The following is a 22,560-nucleotide window of genomic DNA, read 5'->3' on the forward strand; positions in this document are numbered from 1 at the left end:
TGCGGGGTGTTAACTCGTACAGATAGAGGGTATGGATGCCCGGAAATAAGCCCAGGGAATCCATGGCCTCCTTCTGAGGTGAGGTAGGGATCCCCCCCCTTTTAGGAGTAGGGACTTACAGGAAGTGGAGAAACCCTGACGCAAGGGAGAGGCGACCGAGGAAGAGTGCGAGGCCTGGTACTTGATCGCCATATTAAGTTTTTTAGGGGGGTTTGAGAAGGAGATATATATATATATATATATATATATATATATATATATATATATATATATATATATATATATATATATATATATATATATATATATATATATATATATATATCCTTGTAGGTAGAAAGGAAAACACTGGAATATATACATTTACATAGGTATAGTTATGTGCCTTTCTTTTTATGTATACTAACTTTATTCTCATTTGTACTATGAAAAAAAACTTAATACGTCGCCTTATACCAGATATGCCAAAGGCCTTGCCAGGCGAAGACAAAATGTACAGCAAAGGAAGAACCAGACGAAGGATGAAGGTTAAAGTGGAGGAGGGAAGAGATATGGAGAATGCATGCTTGGCCGCTTTCTTAGAATTGAGTGGGTGATTCTTTGCACTGGAGTTAATTGAATACGTGATTTTCTGTACATAAGCCAGAGGCGCCGTAGCAAGATAACGACTGTTTTCACTGTCTCAGGCCGGAAATCCGGACTTCCCATATATGGTTATGAACCCATCACCCATTCCTGGTGATGAGACAAAGGGTATAAGATCTCATGTAATCTGTAATAAAGGCGAAGCGCAGCCATGTCCCGTGTGAGGAATTATACCAGACCTCCGTGTGTGTGGTGTCTCTTCTTACCGCCGGCAGCGGGGCAAGTGGGGTGGGCCTGATTGGTGCTGTACTTAGAGTTACCCTGACAAATAGTGTAGTGATGGAAAAACTCAAATCAGAAGCAGCAATGGCAGCATCCAGCACATCCTAAAGAGGTATGCTCAACACAGTCAGTCAATCATAGCTGTTCTGGGGAGCCCATCTGCATGCCTTGGCTAGATGTAGTTGGGATTCCAAAAACCACTAAATTAGCTGTTTCACCCCATTTCAGCTCTATAGAGGTTACGGAAACAGTGGGACAGTTATCTTGACTGAATCTGTAATCTCACACCTGGCCATAGCATACAGAAAGGTATTTCCATCTCAGCCATGATTGACAGATTGGAATATCCAAGTAAGGATGGTGGCTTATCGATTTATAGAAGAATATGTTTGCACAACTGTTTTGAAGAATAAACAGTAACAAAATCTCATAACCTGAGGTTATTCTCGCTTATGTATAGAGTACTGTACATAAAAAAAGATTTCCAAACAGTGAGACTTTACAACCATTTCATGTAGAATAAAAGACTTTATTCACAATAGAATTTTACAAATATAATTCTTATAAATTGTGCATTTTAATCTATTACATAACCCTAAATTTTTAGATTCATATAAAGGTGAAATGTAAAAAATAAATCTCAATGCATAGAAAAACACAAGGTGCCACTAACAAAAATGGATTTTTTTAATAAAGAGAAAAAAAAAAAAAAAAAACTAAAAAAAAATACCAGTTATAATTTGTTTCAAATGCACTTAGAAATGAATGGAACGCATCCGGCTAATTTCAAGAGCAGGAATTTTTGGGGAATAAGGGTTTATAAAACGGACAAAATCCTAAAGGGGTTTTTCCTGGACATCAGAAAAAAAATTCTATAGCTTAAAATATTGTAAAATAAAGAAAAAAAAAAAGAAGACTTCCCTATTCTTGCGGCTCCCTGTCCAGCTCTGCAGCTTCAGTACCTGCTATTCAGAACCTGGTAGAAGCAGCGAATGGTCACATGCCATTCATCATACATGTAAGCGTTCAGCCAATCACAGGATTCAGCAGTGATTCCTCCACAGCCACTGAAGCCTGTGATTGGCTGAGTGCTGCACAATGAATGACATGTGACCACTTGCCGATTCTTCCATGTGGGCACCGCAGCTGCAGCATGGACGAGGACCTGCCAAAATAGATGCATTTTTTCTTTATTTCATACTATTTTAATCCTGTTTTTTTTTTTTTATGTCCCGGAAACCCCCTTTACCACCACTTTACCAACAAAGTTTGATAGGAATGAAAGAAACGTAAATCCTAACGCTTGATGTGAAGTTATTCTTTTGAATGAAGTCTTGGCTTCACTATGCATGTTATCTGATTACACTTGCAGCATTTTTGGGAATTTCAGATTTCCTAGGACTGTTATCCAACCCACCAGCAATGCACTGCGGGCTACCATGACCTGCAGTGCACTGGGAGGATAACAGCATGAATACTCCTGACAAGCTCAGAAGAGAACTTTATATTATATCATATAATGGAATTACTCTTATGCAAATCATAGTATCACTGTAAAAGGATGCCAAGTTTGTCACCATGCTTCAGTTTACAGTACAACCATACTCCGCTGTTAGCTCCCACTGTAATGGTTGGGGGGGGGGGGGGGGCAGTGCCATGTGGTGTCTGACGACTACAAATAAAAAGTATTTGTGCTTATCATTTGGTGTTGATCACATTGAAGTAAACCAGGTCATTCATTTATAATACGCTAAAGGCTTTTTCCATGGAATGATTACAGTTTAAAGAGGCGACAATTAATGATAATTCTTCAGTGCAAATGCAGACAATTGAACGATAAATCGTTCATTTTATATTTTATGCAGGGGGGGGGGGGAACAAAAAAATTGGCTTGTTCACTAATTGTTCGCTACTCCAATGCTGTAGATGTCTGTGAAGACGGGTCAAATAGCTCCCCAGGACATTCTCTCCTCATATTTCAGTTTATGTGATGATTCAGAACCATTTAGATCTGGGCTAAATGATGACTTTTGAGGTGTGCAAATTTGGAGGCAACCACAGGAAACAATTTAAAGGTCCCCCTCACAGCAATCCTAAGACAGTTGTATAGCAAAAGTGAATGAAATCAATGCAGCGACTCGAGAGCAGGGGGCACAATCGTTCCTGGTTCAAGACCACATTTCCTGATTCTACAACTTCGAAGGATCACAAGAAAAATTATGGTGTATCAACAAGTATAGGCTATAAATGCTTTATGGGTGGATGTTCCACTGACACGCCCTGTGGACAGAAATTGCACTTATGCTTATGTGAAGCTGGCCTAAAGGAGCACTCTAGGTAAAACTGATGCACTGTGTTATGACTAGTGCACTGCTTAAAGGAGAGTTACATGACACCGATTCAGAGAGAATACCAGTCATGCCACGGCTGAGCATAGAGGGCAATCACATGTATTTACCAAATCCTGCCCAGATACAGATGTCTTTTTCTTTAGCTGACTCTTAATACCACGAATATCAGGATGGTTTATTTACACTTTGAATTCATTTACAATGGATTCTCTTATGTTAAGACAAGACGATAGCTTTTTAACGGGTTAAAATAACTTTCTGCGCTGTGGTATCACAATCAATGTAAAATTTGTTGTGTTTGTATCTGTGATAAGTTCAGTAAGGAGAATGGCGCTATCTTATTCCATCAGCTTGATACAGCAGGCTTTTGACCTCAGTATAGCCCAATAGGATATAGGCAAACAGGTCTGTATTCTGATAGCTGAGGATAGTATAGAATGGCTTTGCAAGCTGCAGGTTGTGCACTCCAGAGGGTTGTAGGACTCAAATCATCAAAAAGTGAAATGTGATTTGTGCCTTACCAATAAAGAAGATGGAACAATGCCAGTGCAGCGCCATTTATTGGATGGTAGTATTCCTGCAAATCAATGTTTGACCATTATACAGGTCTGTAGAGCAATGATTGGGAACTGAAAACCAAGCCAGAATCCATACACAGACAGCTGTTTTGGTTTTTTCCCCCCTCATCAGTGTGCAGTGGGATCCTGGCTTGGCTAGTGATTTGCTTATTACTGTGAGGAGCATGGACGTCCTTATAAGTCTTCTTACTAACCTTCTTGGTGCGCTCCCTAAGGAGAAATAATACTTGTGTCTTGCCCTGATGTTAAAGTGATGAAGAACCCCAAGTAGATCTGAAAGCTTGCCATAATATCCTGTCTTTTCAACAGCCATTAAAAGGTATCATCTACAAGATTATTTGGTTTTGCTTACTGAGAATAGTCAGATTTTACTCTACTGGCTAATGCCCCTTTTACACAAGCCAATTCTCATTTGACAGAGCGCATGAGCAAGTGATGTCACTGCACTCGTGCAGAATGTTTGGACAGGCAGGTCGTTGAGATTTGTTTAAATGTAATGAGAAGTGAACGAGCCGCCGCCGATGATTTTATGCAGGCTGAAACTGAACATGAAACGATGAAAAATGAAGTGCACAATGGCTGACATTCAGGCAACGAGATCGATTTTTCCAGCGTTTTCCAATCTGTATGTCTAAATCGGCCTTAAGTCTACCAAACGTTTTTCTTTTTACCGGTTCACTAGATGCTCTCAAATTCAAACTACTCCAGCATAAATTTCAAACCTTTTTTTTATAAAGGTTTTTACGAGCAGAAGGGATTGTATAACTGCTATATTAGTTCAATGTGAAAAGAAGAAAAAAATTGAACACTAATACTGAAGAGAATTGAGAATGTTTGGTCAATGTATGGAGAAAATGCATTAGGACTTGTGCACACTTGCTTTTATTGTTTTGAATCAACTTGAAACCATCATTAGAGCTTATTCACATATCCTTGTGCGAGTTGCGCCAGAGATTCTTGGGCACAACTTGCATCTGGCAGCACACGGATACACATCTATGTGCTGCCAAAGCTGTGGGGACAGTGGACACTGCATGCCCTATTCTCCTCAATGTCATGGACAAAAATAGAACATGTTGCCAATTGTTTCTTCTTTAAATGGATCGTGGGTCTGTAGAAAGAAAAAAAATGCCCATTGAAATCAATGGGTTCATGTACTGTCCTGTATGCAGCCCGTCGCAAACATGGACTGCACACAAACAAAAAACACAGATGTGTGAATAAGCCCTTACGCCAAAGGCACATGGCCATATTTTTGGGCTATGCATTGTCCATATATTGTACAAAAAGTCTCCATTACAGAAGATGAAGCTGTTAAAATGCCTGATGCTCTGCATGGGAAAAAAAATTACGGCATGTCCTATTTTGTCTATTTTCATATGAGCAAGTTACGTGTAGATTGGAGAGATGCGTTTCCGTGTGCTGTACGATGCAAGTTGTGTCCCAGTTTCTCAGGCACAATTTACACTTTGGCCACATGTGTTCAGCCTTAAAGTATTAGCATGATATAAACTTATAAGCTATAAAATACCTGAAAATGTGACAAATGGGATCTTCGCAATTTAAATGTTAGAGACCCTCCAAGTCTGGACAAAGATGGCCACACCGCTTCTCTGACTATGTGATTCACACGGTGCATTAGTATGCATTGGTAGTCTAGGACACTACAGGCTGCTCCTATTGGTCAGTGCTGCTCACAAGGGCAGCACTGGTCAATCAAAGTACTTGTAGTGTCTTAGACTAATGATCTATACTAATACACAGTGTGCAGCCATCTGTGTGAGTCCAGGCACTTTAAATGGGTTTTCTAGGGAAATACTATTACTGGAAAACCCCTTTAAGTTTGTCATCATTAGAACAATTTGCATTAACATAATTGGAGGTAGAGAGGCGGGTTTGGATGGCAAGAGAAGTATTTCTACTTTTGAACCCAATTGACAGTCTGAAATAGCTTTACCATAGTTACACATTTTGCTCTAGAGTTTTCAAACACCGTATTCATGTCCATTTATTCCATATTCACACAGCTTGTAAAGCTGACACAATATATGTCATATTTACCCATAACCATAAACTAAATTTGTCCCCAAAGTCAAATTTTAGAGATCCCTTCAGAAGATCTCTACCCATTTGCATAATTAGGCAAGGGTCATGCACTAATTAGCATAGATAATTATGAGTGATCAGGTCTAGTCTCTAAAGACATTTGATATTATATAAGGAAGGTATAAGAATACAGATTTCAAAATATCAAAAGAGTAAAGAAACTGCCTATAATTACAGTATATTGCACAGCACCTCCTAATGAATAAATGGAGGCAATGAGATCACCCAATAAAATTAAACCTACAGCTTGTAAAGTGTTTCATTATAGATTACTTTCTGCAGCTGATCTTATATTCTTATAACATGGCTTCTTGTGAGCATTAGGCCAAATTTAGACCGCCTCATGAGAGTTGCACCTGAGAATCTCCAGCGCAACTCGCATCAGACAGCACATGGACATTCAATCTGTGGGGGCAGTGGATATTGCATGCCCTATTCTCCCCAATGTTAAAGACAAGAATAAGACATGCAGAAACGGTTTTCACACAGACCATAGGCTATAATGGATACACATGAGATGACTTCCTTCATTAAAGAGTTATTTCCAACACAGCAAGTTATCCCCCTATACAGCGTAGGGGATCACTTTCTGATCTATGGGTGGTCCAACCACTGAAATCCTTACCACTCCTCAGAATCCAGCCCTAGTGCATCTCAAAGTGACAAGTAGCAGAGGACACACATGTGTGTCTTCATTGTAATGGGACTATCAAAGGACTTTGAACTCTGCTTCAATCACTTCAGTGGGACCACTGGAGATAACAGAGGTGTGCATGCATGTTCTCTGCTGCCAATCTCCGGACTGGTGGGGTCCCAGTGGTCAAAGCCCCACCAATTATCCAGTTATTCCCGGTGGATAGAGAATAGCTTGATATGGTGGGAACACCCCTCTGCATTTGTGCGGAGCCCCTCCAACTTGTCTAACTCCTTGTATCTTGACTCCACTTCTACTTGTGGTGGCGTCAAGATACACTAATACCGAGCTCTGCTGCAACACTACAGCAGTGTGACGTCACAAAAACAATTAGCTACAATATACAAATATATTGCTTTTTCATTCTATTTCAAATAAGACATAACAATGTGATAAGAAAACAAATCAGTTATTATGCAATTCAGTGGTGTTAGGCTTATTTCCATTTTGGGACAGAGTTTAACAAAACCTTGTGCAAGAATAAAACCATAATAAAATATATAGAGACAATATATCTGGTCTTTGGATACAATGAACAGGGGTTTGGTCTTTTTTTTCAATTCATAATTCAAAGATGGTTTATAAAGATGATTGGAATGTTAAAAAACAAGTACTCCCAAAGCAAACTCAAAATCAAGTGAAGAGTGAGGGGAAAAAACCCTTAAAAATAAGAGGACTTTGTCAAAATAATTAAATCACAGACCTGTTTAAGGGTTTAGTGGTAGTACACAATGGCTGACTAGAAATGGCATGCAAGATGCCTCACGAATACTTAAGAGTTTGCACTGTAGAAGATACTTAAAGTGAATATCCACCCCTGAGGTTTCTTCATTTTTGTACATACAATAGGTTCAAATTTTTGTGCCATTTTTAATATAGCTTTAAAACTGTTTTTATCTTAAAAACTGAGTTCTAAGCATTCATTCCCTATCCTAGTCATATTGTATAAGGCTGGTTTCACACGAGATTATGGCTGCATTTATGCACCTGTAATACAGAGGTGTGTTGCAGCCCAAGTGCAGCTATAGTGACCTAAACTCAGAGCTTCACAGGGATCTAAGGTGTTCCGAGTTCTGGTCAGTACAACCTCCCTAGGGCGGGACGGATGCACAAATGCAGCTATAATACGCTCGTGTGAAACCAGCTTAAGAAAAACAAAGCTCAACTGCTATAAAAGATATATTAAGACCTTAGCACAGAAATAGGAACAAAGACAAGTTGTCATAGGCAGACATTCATATAATGAGTAATCAGAATAGCAAAGCAGAGCATCACCTGTACAGCCCTCTGAAACAGAGTTCAAGGTTGTGGGAAGCTGTGCCCTAAGTTCTCTGATGGAGCTTCTTGCGCTGTAAGTGAGCCGCTCTCCTCCAACCAGTAGCACACACTCTTTCTAGTTGTGGCACAACTTACACCTCTGTGATCGCTAGTCTCTTACTGAGAACGAGCCACTTCCATTGGCAGAACAATGAAAACACAGCGGTTGAGTTAAAAGACCTCAATGCTTCCTAAGAAGGGAACAAGTTGTGATAATGCAGAGACTTTACTGAGACTTACTGGTAACACTATCGCTGTGGAGTCCTCACGCTAAACTATATTATGGAGAGTTTATTTAATCATTAATAGCAGTCTATCTGTAACCACTTCTATTGCCTCTGCTCCTTCATGTACTAAAGTGTACATTCCCTGCTTCAATAGCAGCACCTGCCAGCCCAATGACTGAAAGAGATGCTTTTCTTCTATGAAGCGGATCAATATCTTTTACGCTGACTCAATGACACCACAACAAAAGTTCACTGAAGGGAATAATTTCCTTAAAAATGTAATACAGACAGCTAGAGCTTGGGGATTTAACAGCAAAGCATTTGGTTGTAGTAAACGGCTCATTCTGGGCCATGGAATGTGGGTATGACACTCCTAAAATATCCAGCAAAACTTCAATAGATGTGTTCCAAATAAACGAAAAATTACCTCAAATCTGGTTTACAAATGTTTTTATGCTCTGAAAATATATTCCAGTCACATGAAATATTCTACTATAAAGGACAAGCAACGTATTGCCCTAGGAAAATAATCTTGACATTTTGCCACACCTGGATTGTCTATAGATCAGATATTTATAGATAGGTATAGATAAATCTAGTCTTATAATCAAAATACTTTAAGAACAGCTCCATTGAACATATTAGATGGCTATTAATTTAACACTTATTTATAAAAAAAAATAAAAAAACAAAAACAAACTTGGGCCACTGCCAAAAAGTTATGTCTGCATGGAACAGAGTCATTCTATCGCACTATTCTTAGAAACTAAATAGTTCGGAACATTTTACCAAAGAAAACCCGCATAAAAGGAAGATGTCACAGTTACACAATTTGTCTTCGGAGAGTTTCAGACAAATCAGATTCACATATAACTGGAAAGGAAAAAGAAGTCGTTCGTTATACTAATCATTATGGCTTTTTGCAACATGGCAAAATATTACAGCTTAAAGCAGACAATCTCCTCACAGAGGAGGAAGAATATTTGCAGTCAAATGAAAGGAAAGTGGACTTAGGAACAAAAAGTGCAGACTGTTCTATTCTATATGGCCAAGGATGGTTGTCGAACGCTAAATGGAATGTCCAAGAAGAAAGGTGCTTTCAATTCACAGTCATCGGTAAGATCACAAGAAAAATGGCTCTAGAATCACCCAGGAATTGGAACGTAAACATGACAGACTGCAAAATGTTGGTTCACAACTTCAGAAAGAAAAAATAATAAATGCTTAATAGACATGAAGGGTGTTCGGTCCTGGATCCAAGACAGAAAAGAAAGATCAGACTGTCGCAGGAATGCAGTGAATCTCTGGTATAAAAAGCAATTGGTGTTGCTCTTATTTTTCTATGCTTTCTATCGTTCTGTCAGCCTTTTGGATAATGGGGAGCGGATGTGCCTCGGTATTGAAAATCCAATGTTCTAATGGAACAAGATCATCATCGGAAAATAATAAGTAGAGATACCTGCAACGACAGAAGTAGTTATAACTTAAATACAGTATATGTCTTCACTAACCATTTATAATCACACAAGGACTTGGCAAAAAGGACTGCTCCAAATGATGCATAAACAAAAGATCTGGCATCGAATATTAAGGCGCTGTTCACATCATGTTTTAATGCGTGCTTAACATATGTTACACATACATGGAAACATGGATACAAACATATGCAATTTCAAGCTTGTGTGTACAATTATTATATGAATTAAACATGTAACCATAAGTTTCCAGGTCTCCATTTTTATTTATTTATTTTTTTTTTACCACAAAGGACAAGAGGACTACATCCTGCATATGTTTGATAGACAGAAAGGGGCGTAGCATGTTATGTCAGTCTATCCTATAGATAGATGTAAGGGAAGTGCAATGCAGTCAAAAGTCGCAGCTACACGTCTATCTTCTGTATCTTAGTAACAAACTTGGTAGCATTACACAGAGGACTACAGGAAGTAGTCCTCAATATCCATTGAGCGGCAGGCTAGAAATTGGGTAGTATTCTGTTTAACCCTTTAGCAACAGCTAATGCACCATTTTACTGACCTCACTAATGTGCTTTTAACCTGCACATACATATTTTAAGCTAGTGGCTTAGCTGACTGACCGCCAGGCTCCTGCTCAACCGTCAGATGCCGAAAACCTCAGATCCTGGCAGTTTAATCCCTTATATGACACAAATCAATAGTAACTGCAATATTTAAGCAAATGACAGGGGAAGGGGGATCCTTCAGTCGACCATTCGCACCCCGCTTTGTGATTGTAAGGTGCCAATGGGTTCTCATGGCAGTGGAACACCTAACAAAGGCCTCCATGTCCGTCATGTAATTCAGCCTATTAGACCCCGCCTCTATCAAACTATCTAATCCTATCTAAAAATCGATCTTAAAATCCCCTTCATGGACTAAAAGAAAAAAATGCCATCAGAAAAAAAAATTCAATAAAGTTTAAGGGGAAAAAACTCCAGTTTAAAAAAAAACAAATTTTTACCCACAAAAACTAATAAATGGAGAAAATATCAAAGAACAATTTTAAAAAGCAACACTTAACATGACGTACCCATCAATATTCATTGAACTGCTGGAAAGGTAGTAGTATTCTGTTTATTAATATAGCAATAAGGGTGACTACAATAAGTTAGCTATGATAGACAATCTGGCAATTTACAGCTAGAAACTATTGAGAACAATTTTAGGAAAGGGTTACAGTTTCATATCATGAATACATCTGGGATTGCACAAAGAAAAATGAGCTGTTTGAAAGCATGCAAAAAGTAGTAGTTGACCTCCAATTAAAATGACTGCGAATGCCTTGTGCTGTCACCATACTCTAGTCAATTGCTTTCCATTATTCAACTCTTTGCTGTTCTAGTGTCATGAAACATTATGAAAATGTCAAGAGTGTTAATGGCCTATGCTCGTCTGCGCTGCTGCTTAACATTAATTGCCCTCTTGAACCCTGTCCATACTTACTTGAGTGTCTCCGCAAGGTAAAAACTTTGCTGCACATCATCATGGTTGGGATGAGTGGCATAAACATCTTTGATGCCAGAATAGCCTCCTTCCACTCTGCAGTACTTTTCCAATGCCTGACAAGCACAAGAATACAATCACACTGCAGCACATGAATCTACTGTCAATGTTTCGATTAGCCTGCAAAATCCAATTACCTTGCACATTTCTGCCAATTGAAAGCACCTTGTCGCAAAGAATATGGGCATGGTTTCAATTTACAAAGACAGATAAGAGAGAGAAGATGTATGCGGCTTCAGTTTGGGCAGGGAGTCAATTAACATTGCCAGGTCTCAGTGACACGTTGGATTTACAACTGTACATATTAGAGCATTAGTATAATAAGATTCACTAAGACGCATACACGTTCCTATTAAAAACCCAATATTAAAGTACTGAATCCCAATTTATGCACATGCCTATTACCGAATATTTTGTTGGAGGATTTATAACATGTACCGTTGCTTTGGACATAGCAAAATATCACTCCAGTTTTACAGACTTTGTCATGTCAAATAAAAGGTAAAAAATAATGTTCTTTATTGCGAGTTAAAGGGGTTGTCCAAGTTATTGAATTTTTAATAAATATGTTGTCCATGTGTCAAATAATGAACCAGCTAATACTGACCTCTCCTAGCTCCCTGCAAGTCCTCTGTTGGCAGCTCTGTGACATATTTCTTACAGGCTGCAGTAGCCCATTGCGTCCCGTACACAAGCTGCTGCAGCCTGTAAACTATACGTCAGAAAGGAGAATCAGAGCTGCTGACAGGCGACGAGGCAGGAGAGGTATTAGATTGTTTTTTCACATGGGGAACGTATGTAATAAAAACTTCTATAAGGTGGACAAACCCTTTAATATTTTGTAAAACAGCTATCAATTGCACTTATTAACTCACTAATACTCAACATGCCACAAAAACTGATCAAGCTATTCTGCTAATAGCAAAACAAGTACATAAACATATATTTTACAGGTTGCAAAACAAAAGCAAGCACTAAATATCACTCAGAACATGGCCTATTAGATGATAATCAGATTATACACATCAGTGGGAATTTTCTTGGTATAATTAACCCCTAATGACCAGAGTATTTTGGTCTCAAAGGACCAGACACACTAGTGATTTTACCCATGTACTGCCTTGCTTTTTTTTCTTCAGCTACCAAAATTATTTTTGCTGTTTTTATCCCCATGTCATACAGAGTTATTTTTTTTTATATCTTTGTCACTGGATTTTTCATCCTGTTTTTTTACTTTTATTGGGGGTAAACAGCCTACAAAATGTTGATCTTTTAATATATAATTTGTATGGTTTTGGATAACAGGACGCATATGGCAACGGTTTTGGTTGGTAGTGGTCATTTTCTACCGTATTTTATGTATAGATTTTATTCTGTTACTTTTTTTCCCTTTTTCCTTATTTTTCTAACAATTTTATTTATGTGCCCCATTACGTCATATAAGACGTCTAGGGTACGGTCACATTTTTTTTCTATTTTTTTGTACTTCATATTTTTCCACTGTGGCATTTAAAGGAGCCACAGTTACATGGAAAAACAATCCCCTGTAGTGAGGTCTGCAAGAACCCTGCAGCTCTGCTCCGTCAGAGACCACAAATTTTTAGCACATAGAACTAATTGAGCACTATGTAGCCTGAAAAAAGAAAAGGCAATATGCTCTTAAAAACGCTTCTCCCTTCTTCTCTGGGTCCTCTGCTGTGTGACAGCTGAGGACCCATTCTTCTGCTGCTTGATTGCAGCAACTTTTATCCCACGTCATACTTCTACTAGTGGATGCAATTAAAGCCCAGGACCGAGCACTGTACATTTACTGCGCATGGTCCTTAACAGGTTAAGTCATTGCTATGTTCTTGCATCAGAATGACTGCCACAGATCACTTTTATAGGACATCACGTCTTGGTAGGTCTAACCATAAACAGCCAATCCTCACAGACTTTAACAGCATCTTTAAATGTGCAACTTACACAAAAACACAGTGGCGCCTTCAACATCTGTTCTAGTGTTAAGTTACATAAACTTGTTCTATAGTAGAATTCTCCAGTTAAATGTTGAGTAAGTAAATACATTGTCTAACATATTTTGTACTGATCCCGAGTCACTTAGTTATTATTGCCCAGAACATAGCTTCAGAGCTAAAATCCCCAGATATCCTTTGCTGGGTCAATGCATGTATGAAGATAGCCTTGCTGATTTACATCTTAGGAGACATTATCTTTACAATAAGCACTGTATGGTATTAATGTCCTGTAGGGAAGACTGACTGCCTCAATGAGAAGTTAACACATACTTGAGTTTTACTGGCTATGCTGTCTGGTTACTTTCTTTTCCATACAGCAATCGTCTCCACGTCCTGTACTAATACGAGCCAACAGGCTTTAAAGGGGTTGTCCCATCAGAGAAAATCCCTTTCAGAATGTGGGTCCCATCATCAGACTGCTACAGGTCCAACTTACAGCAGTCGGCTGATTTTGCCAACAGAAGCCATGGCTACCAGGTACAGGGGAAGTGCATTACATGCCAACTATTCAAATTACACAAGAATGACTCAATGTGCCAGTATGGGAGCCGCTTTTTCAGAGTGTCTCTTCATTTCAACTCATAGTGGAGGGTCCAGTGCAAGAAGCCCAGCTCTATGACATCCATATAATGGGGCATATGAACTGGGATTGTCTTTAAAATCGCTGTATAAAAGTTTCAAGACTCCATTATTGTTAAAGGGGAATTGATGCTATACATGTGCAGTTTTGGTTGCATAAATGGTCACTGTAACAAAAACGAATATTCTGCACTTGGCTGCATAATCCTCAAATCCCTTTTTTAATATGATGGACGTTATGACATGCAAATGCTTTATAAAACTTTATAAAAGTCCGTGCTGTACTTTGCCATTTGCTAAGGAAGGAGGAATATAATTTGAAAACAAGTGTATGAAGACACTTCAGTATTTCTGTTGGTCAGCAGTTCTCCATGACCAGGGCAGCCAGATGACATGCCGTAGCAGTGGTTCCTTTCTAAGTCATTATAGCTAGTTGCATGTTTAATACTGAACCAGAAAGGCAAGTGTGTCGTAGGTGTAATGTGAGGTGTTGACACAATACTGCAATAAAAATACAAAAGGACAAATAATATGCTCTGAAAAAAAGAAAAAATAATAATTTTAGAATCTGGCGTATAATTGTAAGGCGCAGATTTGGCAGAATTAGTTGCAAACAATCAGTTAAATGAATAAAAGGAAACAATTCATCCAGCAGGAAGCTTTTTATGTGAGAGACTTCCAATCAGCGTGAAATATTAACTAAGCCAGAGCAAGGCTCTTGATTTGTTGCCTTTTCAATTAGAAATTACATTAAATAAATCTAATTGAAATGTTACAGGGAATTGATTTCACAGCAATAAAGTTGAGTGTTCAAAGGTCTTATCATTTGGCTGATATAACGTGCATTCAGAGAATGAGGTTTTCCTATTTTCACATCACATTAAAACAGGGAAGATGAGAATGGCAAAGTGCTGATGATGGAGAGGTGATTTTCATCAATCGATACTTCTACGGCCCAGAGGAGAGCCACTGACATCTCTAACCTGGAATTAGCATGCATCCAGGGTCTACGCCATCCATGTCCATTAAAGCCCACAGCAAGTCATTATCCTTATATTAGATGGGAATTACCTCAAGAACATAAGTGCTAACATTTCAATAGTCCATGACATGTAATGTCTTACCGTCACACTGGATATTGTATATATACAGCATGTGCGGACCTGCCTTACAGCACAGAGCTCTGCTCCCTTTACTGATGATAGAATATATAAAGTCCCTCGGCCGGTATTTCACTCATATCCAACATTCTCCCTGTATTATCAAGTTTTCTGCTAGGCTTTAAAGTATTAATTGACCAATTGAGAAATTCCCAATACAGTATGTGACAACATCCTGGTTCTGAATTTGCTTGTTAAGCGGTAGTTTATACCATTCTTTTAGCACTCTAAATGCAGAAGTGGCAAAGCCTGGTTCAAGGTAAGGAAAATGTACTATTTGTAAATGAAAATAGGTAAGATTCAAACTACTGTATATACTCAAGTATTAGCCTAGTTTTTTTGTGCTGAAAAAGCCCCCCTCGGCTTATACTCGAGTCAGGGAAGGCTAACAAAAAAACCCCTCCATATTCACCTCCCAGCCGGCGTCTGTCTCCGGTGGCGGTGCGGCAGGCTGCTTGAATTCTCTCAGCTGTCATCCCCTGCAGTCCTCTCTGCTCGTTTTTGTCATCCCCCGCCGTCAGCGCTGTGTAAGTAAGAGCTGTGATTGGATTGAGCGTCAGCCAAATCACAGTCGGTGCTCGATCATTCACAGCCAATCAAGCTACTTTAGAATTCTCCCCACTGTCATCTCCCTGCTCGGCTTTCAAATCCCCTGCGGTCAGTGTTGTTCATTAAGCGTTGTGATTGGATCGAGCACCAGCTGTGATTGGCTGGCGCTCAATCCAATCACAGCGCTTACTTACACAGCACTGACAGAGTCAAGCAGAGAGGATGGCGGGGGATGACAGCAGGGAGAATTCAAGCAGCTTGTTGCACAGACAGACGCCGGCTGGGAGGTGAATATGGAGGTTTTTTTTTTTTAACAGTATATACTCGAGTATAGCTCGGCTTATACTCGAGTCAATAAGTTTTCCCAGTTTTTTGTGATGAAATCTATTATCTCGGCTTATACTTGGGTTGACTAATACTGGAGTATATACGGTAATTAATAATGTAAGAAAGTTACAAGATCACTTCTTGCCCTTAGCAAAAGTACTTGTTAGCATCCCGAAGCTGACGGTATGACCAATCATGGTGCACAGATACTTGTACACCGCTTGTTACAAGAAGGTGAGTTTAAGTGTCAATTAACCAGGATGGGTTTTCAGATACTGGGTGTTAAAGCTTGTTTTCATTCAGTGACTGTAAGCAGAGATCTTGACATTTGTTGGATAATTCAGTGTTTCTATTCATCACCAGTTATATGAAAATTTGAATACAGATGCATATGTAAAACGGCAGAGCTTCACTTGGTAAGTGTTGAATGTGCGGAATGGATTTCTAAATGTTAGATACTAAAGCATTCAGCAGTTGCCAGAGATGGCAACAATTAAATGAAAATTAAAAACAAGGCTTCAGAAAAAGGCATTTAGTCACTCAGGGAGTATGATGTGTAGGTTAATATGATAAATATTGCAGTATGCGACTAGTAGCAAAATGTGGATCTGTCCATCTACTGTGACAATGAACGCTGCACATTTAGGTACTATATGGACAATGCTAGGATACCATTGTGAATATGACTATATAACAGATGGAACTAAATAAGTAAATGAGCAATTTAATGAAAATGAAAACTTGGAGACATAAAAATGTCAAAACAGAACCAAAAGTTTAATAAAATCAGCTAACTTCCTTAAAAAGAACAAAAACACCAGAGATGCTTGACTGGAAACATTAAAAGGGGTTGACAGAGATTTTTACCCCCCTTAAAAATAAGTTCCCTCTGCTAGAACATAAACAGGCATATAATTCCCTCTCACTGCTCTGGGTCTCCCCCATGACATCATGTGGATAGGCTGCTGCAGTCAATAATAGTGCTTGGTGCTCAATCACAGAGCCCCGCCACGGGCTGCAAGAACCTGTGACGCTCCGTACAGACTGACTGCAGCCTGTAAGCAATGGGCGCGGAGAATCAAAAAGCTGCATGGGAGGTGCAAGGAGCAGGGAGAGTTCAGTATGTGTCTGCTGGTTGTGTTCTTGCAGGGGGAATATAATTTTGAGAAAGAAAAGAAAAAACACCCCATCTCAGATAACCTGTAAGCTTTTTCTTTTACTACACATCTGCATATTGCTGCCTTTGGATTCTACAGGCTTTTTGTATTACGTTAATAAGCTTGCTTACCTGGACAGCTTCCCAGCCCCACTGTCGGTACTTGGGGTCATGTGTAAATCTCCACATGTACATATAGGTTTCAATCACTTCAGGCCGCAGAATGTAGTATTTTTCATTCTGTCTTGTAGCAATTGCTTCTACTCCCCCATCGAACCTGAAAGCTTCGGGTCCCAGCTTCATTGCTAACCAACACAAAGGAAATTATTAAAAGAAGTTAGCATTTACTCCATAGGAGATTAAATAGAAAGATATACAAAATCAACTATGGCGGCATGACTTTTACAACTGCACTACTTCATATGGAATCCAACAGAAGAGGAAGGCATACAGAGGGACAGCGGGGGGCATGTGTACTCCAAGGGCGACAGCCTTTTCTCCCACAGAGCAATCAAAGCCATAACAAGTGATGGAAGAGGTTTCTAAAAGATTTTTGTACCATTCTATGGAGTAACAAAGTACAGTAGCTACTAACTCAACCCCTATCAAATAAAAAACAGTCAGCAATGTTCTTGACAGTAGCTACAGTATGTTCATAAGTCTTTGAGAAACTTTATAAAAGTACACCTCCAGCCTTAGAAATAACAGAAGGCGTCTATGTGGTATGTAGCGGTATTTCTTGGGACACAATTGCAGTTTTATTTGGGCACTGAAAGTGGCCATATTTTGGGGAAGAGAGATGTTCGTATTATATGTGCACTATATAATATTTTCACACTGTATGGCAGTATAATATCAGAATTCTATGACAATATTTGGACTCTAAATGGCTTTATTGATTTAGAATTTGTATGAAAGAATTATTTGACATCGATTGGTATTTCGGTATAAACATTTTGGTAAAAAAAAAGGATATGTTTTTTTTTATTCCGAGGACAACTGTCTAAAAAGTTGAGTGGAATGTGATCCATACTTTGCTTGCTGATAGTCATGTACTTGGTCAGTCAGGGCATTTTCTAAGAAGGACATGAGGTATTCTAAGAGATGAGAAATTAAAGCACCTTTTAAATATCCAATTCCATTAAAGGGATGTTCCCATCTTGGCTAAACATGACTGATGAAATCAGCACTCTGTACATGGTGGCTGGGAGAATGGAAACAGCTGAATATTGCTGGGCCATGCCATTTAAGTAACCTCTATAGAGGTGAATGGGAGTCACCGAAACCATATACCTTGCTGTGCTACGCCGATTCTATAATTTCCATTGACTTCTATGGGGTTACGGAAACAGTGTAGTGAGCCCACTCAGCAGTTTTCATAATTTCTGACCACCACATACAGCCAGATTGGAGACAGTTGGGCCACAACTCTAGACGGTACAAGATTTGGGACTTAAATCATTAGAACCTAGAACAGTTACACCATACATCTTTACTACAAACTTGGAACGCTTTTAACTGTTAAATAAAACACTGATTTCCTGTCACTAATGGGACTCATGGATGTAAAAATATTTTTATCTAGCTATGCAAGACAACTTTTTGCGAAACTGTTGTGATGAATATGGATATATGTGTGGTCATTTTATTCCCCCCAACACAAATAGAAAATCAAATTTTTGACTCACTTGTTCGATCATAGGATTCATGGCATGTCCTTGCAATCTCTGCAGCCAATGCAGTATGGTGCCCAGTTTCATCAGTTGGCGCTCCATCTGCTCCGAGGGCAAACATGCCACCAGCAAAACACGTCAAATGTCCCATTTTATGCTCCAGAAGACCTCCTTTCCATTCAGCAATATATGTTAAGCCGTTGCTTGATTTACGGATTAAATGAGTCTTAATGGCCTTTAAAAAAAGAATCAAATAATACCATTAACAAAAAACAAAACTGTAAAATCGCAAACAAAATATCAACGGCCTACTATATGTACGATACAAGTTACATTGTTAAATGCTTCAGCCACTTGTATAAAATATCCTACACACCTGCAAACTGCGCCTATTGAAATCGATGAAGCCCAATTGTATTCTTACATGCCTTACTACAGATATATTCTACCATAGAAGTATTGTTCGATGGCTGAACGCCTGCATAAAACAGTGGGTTGTGAAGGCACCATACAGTTGTACTACGATGTAGAATGGGAGGAGCAGGGATTCTCGTGTGCCTTACTCTGCCGTGTGTGAGGCTTTAAATGAGGACAAGTAATACATTTTATTATGCTTCATGAAAGGCATGAGGAAATGTTACACGAGACAGGGACTCAACCAACAAAAAAAATCCTGTGCCATGTAACAATCCCCATGCCTGGCACTATTCATAACAAGATTCTGGTACTTGTCATTAAATCTCTCATCTTGTTCATTGGGGGACACAGCTTTAACCCTTTCCAATCCACTGTCTGACGTCTGAAGACATTAGGATTTAAGGCTGTACAGGTCCGGTGTTGGAAGACGTCCGTCGGGGTTCTCTTACTGTATATTGCCAGCCTCTCTGCTGTCTGAGCCTATCCAACGTGTAACCTCATGCAGTACCGGCTTTAGCCAGCATATAGTGCCGTTGTATAACGGCAGAAAACGAGTAAGCCCCCTAGGAAAACCTGGATACAAATTGGATTTGAAAGGGTTAACAGTGGGTATGGCTACTGCCACTAGGCGGTGGATATAAAAACTGGGTTAGCTCCTCCCGCTAGCTATATCTTCCCTGCAGACATCCAGCTGTTCAGTTTGTATGCAAGCAGTAGAAGCAGCCAAGTAGGGTACAAAAAAACCCAAAAAACTTACTATAATAACATGAAAAACTAACTCAGAGTAGAACCATATGCAACAACATAGGGAACACGCCAATCAGGAGGGATAAATGAAAACGAACTAAACCAACTTGGTGGGTGCCATCTGCAAACCTCTACGAGCCAGGGAGACATCCGCAGATGCAAACGTATGCTCCTGGTAGAACTTTGAAAATATGTGTAATAAAGACCATGTACAGGCCTTACATGCCTGCGTAGCTGAGGCCCTGTAACTTACTGCGGATGAAGCACCCACTACCCAAGAAGAATATGCTGTAACACGAAATGGAGGCATCCTGCCCTTGGCACAATCGGCCTGTACGCCGCGGATCATATCCTGTGAGAAATGAAAACTTTGGGCACCACAAGGCCGTGCCTTTGGCCATCTGGAATTATGAACAGGGGATCAAAGTATCTTAAAGGGGCCATTTGAGATAGATTGGATCTAGTGCAAGCCTTGTGGACCTGTTTGTGAAGGACACTTTGTCGAATGAACTGCTTCAGGACAGAAGGAGGGAAGGATGATTTCTTCATTAAGGTGGAAAGCGAACACTACCTTAGGTAGAATAGAAAAAACTGGACGTAGTACCACCCTGTCCTGATAAAAGATGGTGAACAGAGGTTTGGCAGACAATGCTGTGAGCTCGGAAAAATAGTGGCTGGAGCTTACCACTACCAATGCAGCCACCCTCCAGGTCAAAAAGGAAGTTGAAACCTAACAACTTCTCAAAGGAACCAGAATGATTCAACCCCTCCCCCCCCCTTCACCCCCTCATTGGGCCAACAGTGAGTCCTACCTCCCCATGTTCCCTGAATCTTAAGAGGTTCTTGAAAACTGGCGACAAACAGGTATGCCTCCTACGGACACTAAGCTAAAATTGATTAGCTGGGTGCCTGCAGGGGGTAGATATAGCTAGTGGGAGGAGCTAACACTTTGCTTAGTGTATGTCTCCTAGTGGCAGTACCCATGGTGAAAGCTGTCTCTCTCTCATTGACACGGATGAGAAAGTGACAGTTTTGTAGGGCGTGTTCCTTTAAAAGGGTTTTGTGCAAAAAATAGAGAAACAACTATTGGTGACTTATTCTCTGGACACGTCAAGGATAGCTGATCAGTGGAGGTCTGCTAATAGTTTTCCCACTGATCAGCTGATTTAAGAGGCCATGACTCTTAGCTGTCCGCTAGGGCATCTTCCCAGGCCCGTGACATCACATTTTTCGGTCTTTTGTTCCATCAAGCGAATGGGTACAGCCGCAATACAATGTATGGCAGTGTGTCGGAGATGGACTGAAGTGAGCTGCTGTCAATCAGCTGAATGGCAGTGGATACCAAGCGTTGGAACCCTGCTGATCCCCTTTTGATGACCAATCTTAATAGCTCATCAATACTGTAGTCTTAGAAAACACCCATAATATTCACCTGTCTGGGATGTTTTTGTTTTGTTAACTGCTACTGGTAGTTGGGGCAGTGTATTTTAAACATTTATATCGTGCATACGTATTCCACAGCGTTGTACATCACTTGATGCATGTTTATCATCTATGAAGTGCCAATTACACCTATAATAAGTTAGTTATTGTGATATATGTGCTAGCTTTACATTTCTACAGCTTTTATTTAGAAAAAAAAGCTGAAGCTTCTTTCTTTGGGAAGTTTTAACAGACCGAACACCATTAACACAATGAGTGACATTTCTATTACTGTAACTAATCAGATGATAAAAAGCGCTTATTATAATTTCGCACTTATTTAAAAGTAACTGCATCTTCCGAAAAAGGATGAACAGAAAGCAAAACAAAAACAAAATAGAATGAAAAAAACGCATCAGTAATTCGTGCTATGCTAATAATTCATTACATTAAAAAGTCTAATTCTGGCACCAGTCCTGAACAATAAAGCCATCAGAAACAGAATACAATTAAATATTTATATTTTGCATGTGAAGAAGTTCCAGATAATACACTAAAACAGATGAGTGGTATTGCCTGAGTCACCACTGAATTGTGCCATGATTAATTGACGCATGTGGACAGAGATTTTACAGCATACTAATGAAGGGCTGTCAGTACAAAGAAATGTAGTGCCAGCAAAGATGACTGCTTAATGAACATGTACAGCGTGTGTGGAGAAGATATAGACACGTTACCCTGTAGAATAATTGGAGCAATTCATTGTGTGTGGAATCTCCCCACTTGCTAGAAATTAAGAATGTGAATTGAAAAATGGATGGGCACTAACTCCACAGCATGCATGACACACAACATCTATAACTGTTTTTTATACAGATTCCCTGCAAATGAGCATTTAAAAAAAAAAATTATGCATTAATCATTTACTATGATTTAACTCTTCTGGTTCTGATAGAGTAGAAAAAAAATAAATACATACATGGGACTAAAAGTTTATGGGCACTTCTAAAGTGCTGCCCTCTATCTGAATATTAGGTCGCAGATTACAGGGCAGTACACAATACTGGTAGGGTTCTTTAAGCCTCCTTCCCACGAACAGATTTCCGCGGTTCGCGGCGAAAATCCGCTGCGTTGCCCACAGCTATTAGGTTCTATTGAACCTAATAGCTCAGGGCACACAGTGCGAAATTCCACCGTGGAATTCCGCACCGTGAAATCTCCCGTCCTCACCCGCGGCATGCTCTATTTGCTGCGGGTGTACGCGCAGACGGCTTCCATTTCAGTCAATGGAAGCTGTCCGTTCACACTATCTCCTGCTGTAGCACAGCGGAAGATAGCGTGAAAACGCT

General features: G+C 39.6%; 1 protein-coding gene across 1 annotated transcript in view; it reads right to left on the reverse strand.

Annotated features, from left to right (window-relative positions):
* Positions 1-1,375: 1,375 nt before the first annotated feature.
* LOC136631897 (mannosyl-oligosaccharide 1,2-alpha-mannosidase IA-like) overlaps positions 1,376-22,560 on the reverse strand; it is a 199,009-nt gene continuing 177,824 nt past the window's right edge. The window contains exons 9-12 of the mRNA XM_066606378.1: positions 18,641-18,860; positions 17,085-17,257; positions 11,104-11,219; positions 1,376-9,599 (exon numbers count right to left, since the gene is read on the reverse strand). Coding sequence (XP_066462475.1) covers positions 9,473-9,599; positions 11,104-11,219; positions 17,085-17,257; positions 18,641-18,860 — 636 coding nt within the window. The 3' untranslated portion in view covers positions 1,376-9,472. The remainder of the gene's footprint in view (positions 9,600-11,103; positions 11,220-17,084; positions 17,258-18,640; positions 18,861-22,560) is intronic.

The sequence above is a fragment of the Eleutherodactylus coqui genome, chromosome 1, assembly GCF_035609145.1.
Source record: "Eleutherodactylus coqui strain aEleCoq1 chromosome 1, aEleCoq1.hap1, whole genome shotgun sequence".
Lineage (NCBI taxonomy): Eukaryota > Metazoa > Chordata > Amphibia > Anura > Eleutherodactylidae > Eleutherodactylus > Eleutherodactylus coqui.